Genomic DNA, 9,911 nt, shown 5'->3' with positions numbered 1-9,911 from the left:
ATGTGTTTGTGTGTGTGTGTACATGCCTGTGGGTGATGCAGGTGTATGTCCCCTAAACAGGATATCAAATGTAGAGTCCCAACTCATGGATCAAAACAGACAAACACTTTTGTACGATTTCACGCACGCAGTCCACCCACACTCACACCACTTCACCAACACTGCCAGGCCACTTCAAACGAGCTTCCTGAATAACAATGAGCCCACTTGTACAAAGGATTGGCTCACACGCACACGCGCACTCACACACATCCAGATGGGGATGAGAAAGGCAGAGTGGCTGTAGTTGAGCTTTGCAGATTGAGGGGTGAGATGTTGCCACACATGAATTATGTGTGTGTGTCTGTGTGTGTAGGGGCGGGGGGTGCATGTAATCATTTTCTCCTTTCATCTTTCCACCTTTACTCCTCTCAATGCTCATCCCTCGTTTTCCTACAGACATCCTGTTGTTCTAGATAGACCCACAGGCAGATAGACTGACAGGCGGGAAGACAGGAACGTGGACTCACAGGTAGATAAGACGGGCAGACAGACAGACAGGTGGGCAAACGGGCAGACAGACAGGCAGACAGAGAAGAAGGCGGTGGACAGACACGCAACAAACATTCAACAAGCAGAAACAGAAAGCAGCCAAGTACCTCAACGGAAGGTCATCGTCGATCAGGTTGGTGCCAAAAATCTCTTGAACTAGACACACACACGGTAACTTTCAGCACCACTGGTATCGGGAAATGGAAATGTTTCCTCTGCTTCCCCTCTTCTCTCGCTCTCTTTCTCCTCTCTTTAGCAAATTAAATGTTGCCATGCCTACCATACAGGTAGTTGCTGCACTGGGTTGTCCTTGATAATTGACTGATGACACAATGTAACAACACACACTGTCAGATGAAAATGTTTTCTCTGGATCCACAAAGTTAAAACACACTGCACCACCACTTAATTCATGTGTATGTGTGTTGCATGTTTTAACGTGTGTGTGTGTGTATAGAATGACAGGGCAAGCGTTGGGAGAGAGTACAGATTTGACATCTCACAGATTATCTGTGAAAACCTGGATTGAGGAAGAGGGAGAGAGAGCTGACAGTATCAGAAGCCGGTAAGAAATGTAAACACACACAAGCACACTGAACAAACAAGGAGGAGTTTTTGTCAAACTGCTCACAGCCGATCTGTATGTTTGTTTGTTTGTGTATGGATAGAGGACAATCGATGTGTGATGACACGTCCTCAGAATTACAGAGGATGGCAACTATTGATCGCAGGGGCCTCAACTCCCAGAATTCATACCGGGGTAGAGGAGCCTTGTCCAGGTGAGGAAGATAAATGTCCTCTTCCCTCTTCCTCTGCCTTTCTCTGGCTTCATACCTCATGTCTTCTCTCCCACTCTCCGTCTTCCTGCCTCCCCTTCAAGCCCTTTCTTTGCTCAATCAGTCGGTATTGACTCCTCTCCCCAGATTGGTCAGTATGGTATTGACCCCCTCTACCCAGATTGGTCAGTATGGTATTGACCCCCTCTCCCCAGATTGGTCAGTATGGTATTGACCCCCTCTACCCAGATTGGTCAGTATGGTATTGACCCCCTCTACCCAGATTGGTAAGTAAGGTGTTGAGTCTTCCCTTCCCCAGATTGGTCAGCATGGTGGTGACTCTGAGAGAGTGGGCCCACAAGAGTCTCTTGGAGGAGGAGGAGCGTCCAGATTCCTTCCTGGAACGCTTCAGAGGGCCTGAGCTGCAGGCCCCGCCCAGTCGCATCAGCCACACCCACCCCGATGCCTCTGACGCTGACCACGCAAGGCCCACGTATGGCTACCACACGCACACCTAGAGACAAACGCAACACACATACAGTATATGAGCTCAAAACACACAACCATCAAGGGACAGATACACAACATACAATATACTGTATATTTATATACAAAGATGTACGATTATTGACATAGGTATAGTTAGCTAGTAATGATGTTTAATGTTGAGTCAATGTGTCTGTGTGTGGGCGTGTGTGCGTGTAGTCGGAAGTCAGATGTCTTGGTCCTAGCTCCAGCTGATGACGTTTATTATCACTGGCTGATCATTATAGCCATTGCGGTACTCTACAACTGGTGCCTCCTGGTGGCCAGGTAAGGTATTGCAGCTCTCAGCCTCCAACCTTGCAACCCAAAACACATCAGTGACACAAACAGTCAGTGCTTACTGTACCTTTGTAAACGCGCGTGTGTGTGTGTAGGGCCTGTTTTGATGAGTTGCAGACTCGAGGCGCGGTGGTGTGGCTGGTTCTGGATTACCTGTGCGACAGCCTTTACATCCTGGACATGGTAGTCAGACTGAGAACAGGTAACACAGCACCTAATATAATAAACCTTATTATATTTGAGCTTATCATAGAAGTAATCCAATTTAAACTGAATACCTATATGTTCTGTTATGCCAGGTTGCTTTGCGTTGTCTTGTCCCAAGAATTTCAGTGCCCAGTCTGACCTTGCGTCGTTCTGTGCATAAGACAATAAAAGAGTTGAACTTGAACCCTAATCCGACCACAACCTAACCTGTTTACATCCTATCGTAAATGTACGTGTGTCTCAGGCTACCTGGAGCAAGGACTGCTGGTGAAGGAACTGACCAAGCTGAGAGACAGCTACCTGCGCACGCTCCAGTTCAAGCTAGACGTGGTGTCCATCCTTCCCACCGACCTCCTCTACCTCATCCTGGGCATTCACACCCCCCTGCTCCGCTTCAACCGCCTGCTCCGCTTCAACCGCATGTTCGAGTTCTTCGACCGCACCGAGACGCGCACCAACTACCCCAACGCCTTCCGTATCTGCAACCTGGTTCTGTACATCCTGGTTATCATCCACTGGAACGCCTGCATCTACTATAGCTTCTCCAAGGCCCTGGGCCTGGGCTCCGACTCCTGGGTCTACCCCAACTCGTCCGAGCCAGGCTTTGGCACCTTGACTCGGGGGTACGTCTACTGCCTCTACTGGTCCACCCTCACATTGACCACCATCGGAGAGACCCCGCCCCCGGTCAGAGACGAGGAGTTCCTGTTTGTGGTCTTCGACTTCCTGGTCGGGGTTTTGATCTTCGCCTCCATCGTGGGGAACGTGGGCGCCATGATCTCCAACATGAACGCCACACGCACCGAGTTTCAGAGTCGCATGGATGCCATCAAGCACTATATGCAGTTTCGCCATGTCAGCAAAGACCTGGAGGCTCGCGTCATTCGCTGGTTCGACTACCTTTGGACCAATCAGAAGGCTGTGGACGAACAGGAAGTGCTAAAGAGCCTCCCTAATAAGCTGAAAGCAGAGATAGCCATAAATGTCCATCTAGAGACATTGAAAAAGGTATGGCATACAAACCCAAGTGTATACATTTCACATCATTCTCTTGTGCTTGTATGTTGCTATTGTGTCTGTCTTCCTTTATGTGATTCTGCGTATCCCACCCCTCTTCACCCCCCCCTGATTCTGACTCCCCCTCCCCTCCCACCCCCTACCCCCTCACCGCCAGGTCCGTATCTTCCAGGACTGCGAGGCAGGGCTACTGGTAGAGCTGGTGCTGAAACTGCGCCCCCAGGTGTTCAGTCCGGGCGACTACATCTGCCGCAAGGGCGACATTGGCAAGGAGATGTACATCATCAAAGATGGCCACTTGGCGGTGGTCGGCGAGGACGGCGCCACTCAGCTGGCTGTCCTGACGGCGGGAAGCTGCTTCGGAGAGATCAGCATCCTCAACATCCGCGGCAGCAAGATGGGCAACAGACGCACGGCCAACATCCGCAGTCTGGGATACTCAGACCTCTTCTGCCTGTCCAAGCGCGACCTGATGGAGGCGCTCACCGAGTTTCCCCACGCTCGGCTGCAGCTGGAGCAGAGGGGTCGGGACATCCTGCAGAAGGAGGGGCTCCTGGAGGAAGGGGGCGTGTCCGGCCTGGGGGCGGAGGAGCTGGAGCAGAAAGTGGAGAGGCTGGAGGCGTGTCTGGACCGCCTGCAGACCCGCCTGGCCCGCCTGCAGAGCGAGTACGCGGCGACGCAGCTCCGACTCAAACAGCGAATCACGGGGCTGGAACGCAGCGTAAATATGGCAGCCACCGGAAGTGGTTTCCTGTCTGACGTTGATGGAAGCGAGAGTGTCTGGGGAGACGGAATACGCAGCGAGATCAACATTCAGCTCTGAGAAGCTGTTGCCATGTACTTTCTATAGGATCTTCATGAAATCATTTTCTTAGTACTGTATGCTAATAATAATTTATATATTGCTACTATATGTTGTTGCCCATGTCAATATTGATAATGCTATAATGGGAACTCTTTATTTGTTTTTCGATAAACGTTGTCTAGAAGGGCTTACTTTTACAAACACCGTAGGCCAATAATACCTGGGCACAATAAGACCAAAAAAGGTTTTGTCATGTATTACAATGTTTAACTGGTATTGGCAGCTAGCTACATGTGGTGTTAGGTCAGTTTAAGTTAAATACATTTGTATATCTGTTAATGCAGTGGATGTTTGATATCCTGTATGATTATGTAATATATCATATAGGTAATAAAGTACAGTCTACTGTTACTGTTCCTGTATCTGTTTCTTAGTTTATATTGCAACATATTGCACACAGTAGCTATAGGTTGGTGTCCTGTCTACCAGATCACTTTGTAGCTCCTCAGTAATGCTTCCAACCTTACCTGCAAATCTACTGGCTTGGATCTCAGTCCTGAGTCAACTATTAAAAACCTCCTAAAATATTGCTTTGCCAGTTAAGCTGGTGGGTTTAACTGTTAACGTTGAAGTTATTTTGCTGTGACTGATCAAATCTTTAACCAAGGACGTGATGATTTTAATGCCTGCATTAGTTATCTGTATCTGAACACAATAGTCAATCTGAATCAACCATCAGGTCAGGGCTACCAATGTTCAAGTCAGCATAGTGGGGCAAAGCTCCTTTGTTGCCATGGAGACGACAAACTTAGGGTCAAAGTCCAGAATGACCAGGACTTTCAGTAAAGCTGTGCTGGTGTGTCAAAGCCTTGCGGTAACAAAAGACCTCACAAGGTAAACCCAATGTGTTTGTATATTTGTATTTATGTGTGTGAGAGAGTTTTGTTAATGGATAAACTGCTAGGCATGTTCAAATACTAGAACTGTTTGGATATCTTCAGATTCTGCACCGTACTTAATCTTGTACTTAAACCTGGTTTTGGTTCCTGTTTTCCCGTGTCAGAGATGCTAATGCTGGCCTGTTTGCTGGTGGCCTGTGTGTTTCACCAGTCATCGTGGTGCTCCACTGAGGCCCAGGTCAGTTCTGCTGTCAGTACCTAAAGGTACCTCTGTCATCAACCCTGCCAGGCTGGCTTTCACAAGTCTTCGTCTTCCATGTTTGTGTCAATGGATTATGACTCTCCCCTCTCCCCCTCCTCTCCTCACGACAGAGTTCCTACATCTCTCCTCCTGTCCCAGAGAGAGCTCATTTTGCTGAGTCGTTTGACTCTGGTCCTCTGGACAGGTGCGTCTCGTCAGCATTTATATCCAGCTGAAGTTTGCGTAGAAAGTACAGCAACACTTGACATTAAGGTTAACTAAATCACAGAACAAACAGATCTTTAGTAACAACATTGTATGTACATGGGAGTTGGTTTGTCATAAACGGTATGAAGCAGTGTTAGCAGTATAGGCTATTACGTATAAGAAGGCACAGTATGGAGAAGGGCTTTAAGGGGTAAGTGGATGTTGTAAGGAGGCAATAGAAGGTGATGTTACCAAAATAAAAGCGATGTTAACATCCACTTACCCCTGGAAAGCTTTACCTCACCATACCAAGTGTCATTTTTTAATAACTGCAAGTGTAACTACACAGCAGTCCCTGTGTAACAACAATGTTGTAACTGTAGGTATTGCGATGTAGTTACATGTTAGTTCATGGAAAGTGTTGCCGAAACTACTAGTATATCTATACAGTGTTATTGATTTGCCATTCTTAGCAGTAAACCATATTAGGCAAATGTATCTTGCCTGTGTTTGTCATGGTAGCTACAACCTATGACTAATCTGCTGTGTGTGTGTGTGTGTTTGTGTAGGAGGTGGGTTCGTTCCCAGGCTGTCAGAGAGGAGGATACCGTCTCTCTCTTATATGATGGTAGGTAAGCAGGAAGAGAAGGAAAGTGGTCAGGGTTCAGGGATCAAAGTTTAGAGGAAGTGATTTCAGAGGGTATTATGAAAAATAGAGCAGGTAGGAGTGTTTACCAATGTAATATCTGCATTCCATAGAAAATCAATACAGACAATGACAGATTTTTAATTTGGGAGATGACTACGGTTTTATACTTTGTCATAGTTTTTTTTTGTTTAGAGTTATGTGATAGCTTTTTGATGAAAGGGTTTTTCCTTGACTCATCAGGGGAGTGGGCCATAGAGGAGCGAGAGGCAGAAATGCACCCTGGGAACAAAGCTCTGGTGATGAAGTCATCTGGGAGACACCACGCTGTTGCTGCCTACTTACACACACCCTTCCACTTCAGAAACTCACCACTCTGCCTGCAGTATGTCTCTCACTCTCGCGTACACCCCCCCCACACACACACCCGCACACACACAGACACACAAACCATGCAGATGAAACATGTCCACATGTTGTGTGTGCGCAGGTACGAGGTGATGTTTATGGAAGGGGTAGAGTGTAGTGGAGCATACATCAAGCTGCTGTCTCTCTCTGATCAACTCAGACTGGTGAGTTCCTCTGTGTAATAAACCATCAATCATCCATCACACAGTGTTATAATATATCATAAAGCGACCCTCAATATAACAATTCACTATTGCTTAATCTGGACTCAAGAATCAACAGGAAACAATAAATCGTGAATAAATGTGTGCATTACTGATTAAGTATTTCCAGTCTTATCTGATACAGCCCACTGTGGTTGAATACTTCTCATGTCAGAGCTACCGTGTTGACGTGTACGGTACGTGTGTTTGTGCGTATCCTTTACAGAGCCAGTTCAGTGATGTCACTCCCTACTCTGTCATGTTTGGACCTGACATGTGTGGCGGCAACCACAAAATGCACCTCATTGTCACGGTAACAGATCCTCTTACGGGCCAACGGCAGCAGAGACACGCCCCTCAGCCCGACGGCGACCTGAAGGGCTATTTCACGGATCGCAAATCCCACCTCTACACTCTCCGTTGGTTACACCTCTATCCTCTGGTCTATATGGTTTCACACTACATTAGTCTATACTTCCACAGTTAGTTTATACCATGGTATATGTGTTTGTCTATAACCCTATAGCTTCTGTTAGTTTATACTTATTTGCCAAATATGAGTCTGTTTTTCTGTTCTATTCTTCTGTAAGTCAGTCTCTACCTCTTCACCAGTGTGTGTGTGTGTGTGTGTGTGTGTGTGTGTGTGTGTGTGTGTGTGTGTGTGTGTGTTTGTGTATCTAGGTCTCTTCCCAGATGGCAAATATGAGATTCTCATTGACCTGTCACTTATCAGTGAGGGCATCCTTCAAACAGACATGGACCACCCCACAGAATTTCCTCAAAGCCAATCAATACCCAACATTAAGCCACCCAGCCAATCAGAGGGTCTGGGCCTTGGTTCTGTGGAGGCACTGGGTCTGGAGCTATGGTCTCTGAGGGGGCAAGTGATGTTTGACAATATCCTGTTGTGCAACGATTTGGAATTAGCTCAACAATGGACTCAGGACACTTGGGAAAAAAGATATATGGTCAGTATTTCTGTCCTTTCTTTTTTTGTTCTTCAGTACTACTTATTTTCCTCTCACTTCCCTCTTTCTTTCTTCCATTTTCCTCCCCCTCCCTGTATCTGTAATTGGGGATGTGAAAAAATATGTGGTGATAATATTTGCTTTGCTGCCTTGGATACATTGAACCACAGGGAGTTTGTCGTGTATTGTGTGTATTACTCATGTGTTGCCTATGTGTTGTGCTTGGGTTGGGTATGTGTTGCGTGTGTGTTGTGTGTGTTGCATATGTGTTGTGTGTATTACTGGTGTGTTGCGTGTGTGTTGCATGTGTGTGTGTTGCGTGTGTTACGTGTGTGTTGGGTGTGTATTGTGCAGTGTTGTGCCTAAACGCGTTCATTGAACGAAATTCATGAACTCGTTCATAATTTTGGTGAACGTGAACTGAACGTACTGTATTACTGCCTGATGATGTCGGTATGCCACTGCATACTTATGAATAATTATGTTTTTTTTTAATATATAGAATAGAAGTATGCAGTGGCATACCGACATCTCTGACGTTGATAACAAACCAAACTGTTTCAAAATCGGTTGAAAATTGAGCAAGTTATGGTCATTTAAAAAGTACATGTAGCATCAACCCAATGTTATGGGTGAGCGAGTTGACTGTAGCAAGATGGCCGCCATGTGCGGACGTTCTAGACTCCGCCGTAAGACATCTAGTGTTTATATATATCTATGTGCCCAACCAGTCAATCGCTGCGTGTGCTTTCTTCTACTGTTTATGCCTGGCAAGTGTGAGACCGCCGAAGTTGCGTAGAGGCCGAGAGCGGTATTGCAGACAGATAGAGATTTAAATCTGGCAACGGCAGCCACCAGTGTCGCACCGCCTCGCCGTCTGTGGTTCTATATGGGCTGTGGAAATAATTTAGAAAAATTATAGCCCGCAACATATTGAAAAAAAGAACTGAACTAGTTCATTTTTTGGAGCTGAGAACTTTGTTCAAAATTTTGAATTATGAACTATGAACTGAACTAGTTCATTAAAAAATTTGTGAACTATGAACTGAACTAGTTCATGTAGAAAGTGAACTTTCCCAACACTGGTGTTGTGTGCGTTGTGTGTGTGTGTTCCCTCTCAGCCCAGTCTCCTGGAGCGTCTCCTGTTGGCCACGGCCGTGCGGCCATGGCTCTGGGGCGTCTACGTCTTCACCGTCGGCCTTCCCACCATCCTCTTCATCAGCTTCATGTGGCCCGACAAGGTGTGACCTTTGACCCCCACAGCACCATGACACACCGTGACCCACTTCACCTTTCTAAGTGTGTGTGTGTGTGGTCTTCTTTAACTACCCTTGTGCGGATTAGAAGTCCTCACAAGGGTAGTAAACTAAGAATAAACCCACCTTGTGGGGAATTCTTTCTGGTCTCCAAAACTTCAAAATGCTATTTCTTGGAGGTGTTAGTGGTGTTACGATTAGGGTTAGGGTTAAGGTTAGGGATAAAATGATTTAGAATGGTTTTGAATTGTCGGTCCTCACTAGGCTAGTAAAACTAACCTACCTGTGTGTGTGTGTTTGTGTGTGTGTGCACTGGGCAGAGATTTGGCCCCCCTGACCAGGACTACTACTATAAGAAGTCAGATGAGCTGCAACCAGATGATCCCCAAGACTCTGAACTACCCAGAAGCCCTCAGGAATATGGTGAGATGACCATGATCCCATGACAACACGAACACACACCACAATCCCATGACAACACATCAGACACACCACAAGCACAATCTGTTTATTGTTGTACCTAAAGTCTGTATGTGTGTGTATAGGGTCAGTGAGAGGAGCAGTAGCCAGGAAGAGAGATTCTCAGAGGGCTCAGAAAAAATCTGACCTGGAGCTAAAAGTGAGTACGCTACTTTTGGCCAGTGTACAGACAATATTGAAATCTTGTCAGTGATTTGTTTGTGTATGTCTGTGCGTGTGTGTGTGCATGCTCTTTTGTAGGCTCGGTAAGCAGACTATCTCCAAGTAATTCAAGAGGTGACTTCCAAGCTGCACTGTTATTTAAAAGCTGGGATAAAGTATGTGTGTGTATATACTGTATGTTTAAAGAGATGAGTCAAATTCTTTGTTTTTATCATTAAAATCCTTGATACATACAATTGCAATAACAATCCAGTTATTAAGTTGTTATCCTAAAAACTCT

The 9,911-nt window shown here is 46.2% G+C and overlaps 2 protein-coding genes across 2 annotated transcripts; both read left to right on the top strand.

Moving 5' to 3' along the window:
- The first annotated feature begins 524 nt into the window (after positions 1 to 524).
- LOC136953804 (cyclic nucleotide-gated cation channel-like) lies at positions 525 to 4,500 on the top strand. Its single transcript, XM_067247223.1, has 7 exons — positions 525 to 1,096; positions 1,200 to 1,310; positions 1,627 to 1,800; positions 2,013 to 2,120; positions 2,228 to 2,334; positions 2,584 to 3,347; positions 3,514 to 4,500. Exons 1-7 carry the CDS (start codon positions 990 to 992, stop codon positions 4,177 to 4,179), a joined length of 2,037 nt encoding a protein of 678 aa, XP_067103324.1. The 5' UTR covers positions 525 to 989; the 3' UTR covers positions 4,180 to 4,500.
- Positions 4,501 to 4,995: 495 nt separating this feature from the next.
- On the top strand, positions 4,996 to 9,871 carry si:ch211-274f20.2 (calmegin). The gene is made up of 12 exons (XM_067248161.1): positions 4,996 to 5,055; positions 5,225 to 5,298; positions 5,433 to 5,506; positions 6,078 to 6,136; positions 6,398 to 6,539; positions 6,645 to 6,726; positions 6,992 to 7,184; positions 7,447 to 7,733; positions 8,855 to 8,974; positions 9,310 to 9,412; positions 9,535 to 9,608; positions 9,710 to 9,871. The coding sequence occupies exons 2-12, from the start codon at positions 5,227 to 5,229 to the stop codon at positions 9,716 to 9,718; spliced, it is 1,215 nt and encodes a 404-aa protein (XP_067104262.1). The 5' UTR covers positions 4,996 to 5,055; positions 5,225 to 5,226; the 3' UTR covers positions 9,719 to 9,871.
- The last annotated feature ends 40 nt before the right edge of the window (positions 9,872 to 9,911 follow it).

Source organism: Osmerus mordax, chromosome 12 (assembly GCF_038355195.1).
Source record: "Osmerus mordax isolate fOsmMor3 chromosome 12, fOsmMor3.pri, whole genome shotgun sequence".
Lineage (NCBI taxonomy): Eukaryota > Metazoa > Chordata > Actinopteri > Osmeriformes > Osmeridae > Osmerus > Osmerus mordax.
This window is presented reverse-complemented; position numbering and strand designations above follow the sequence as displayed.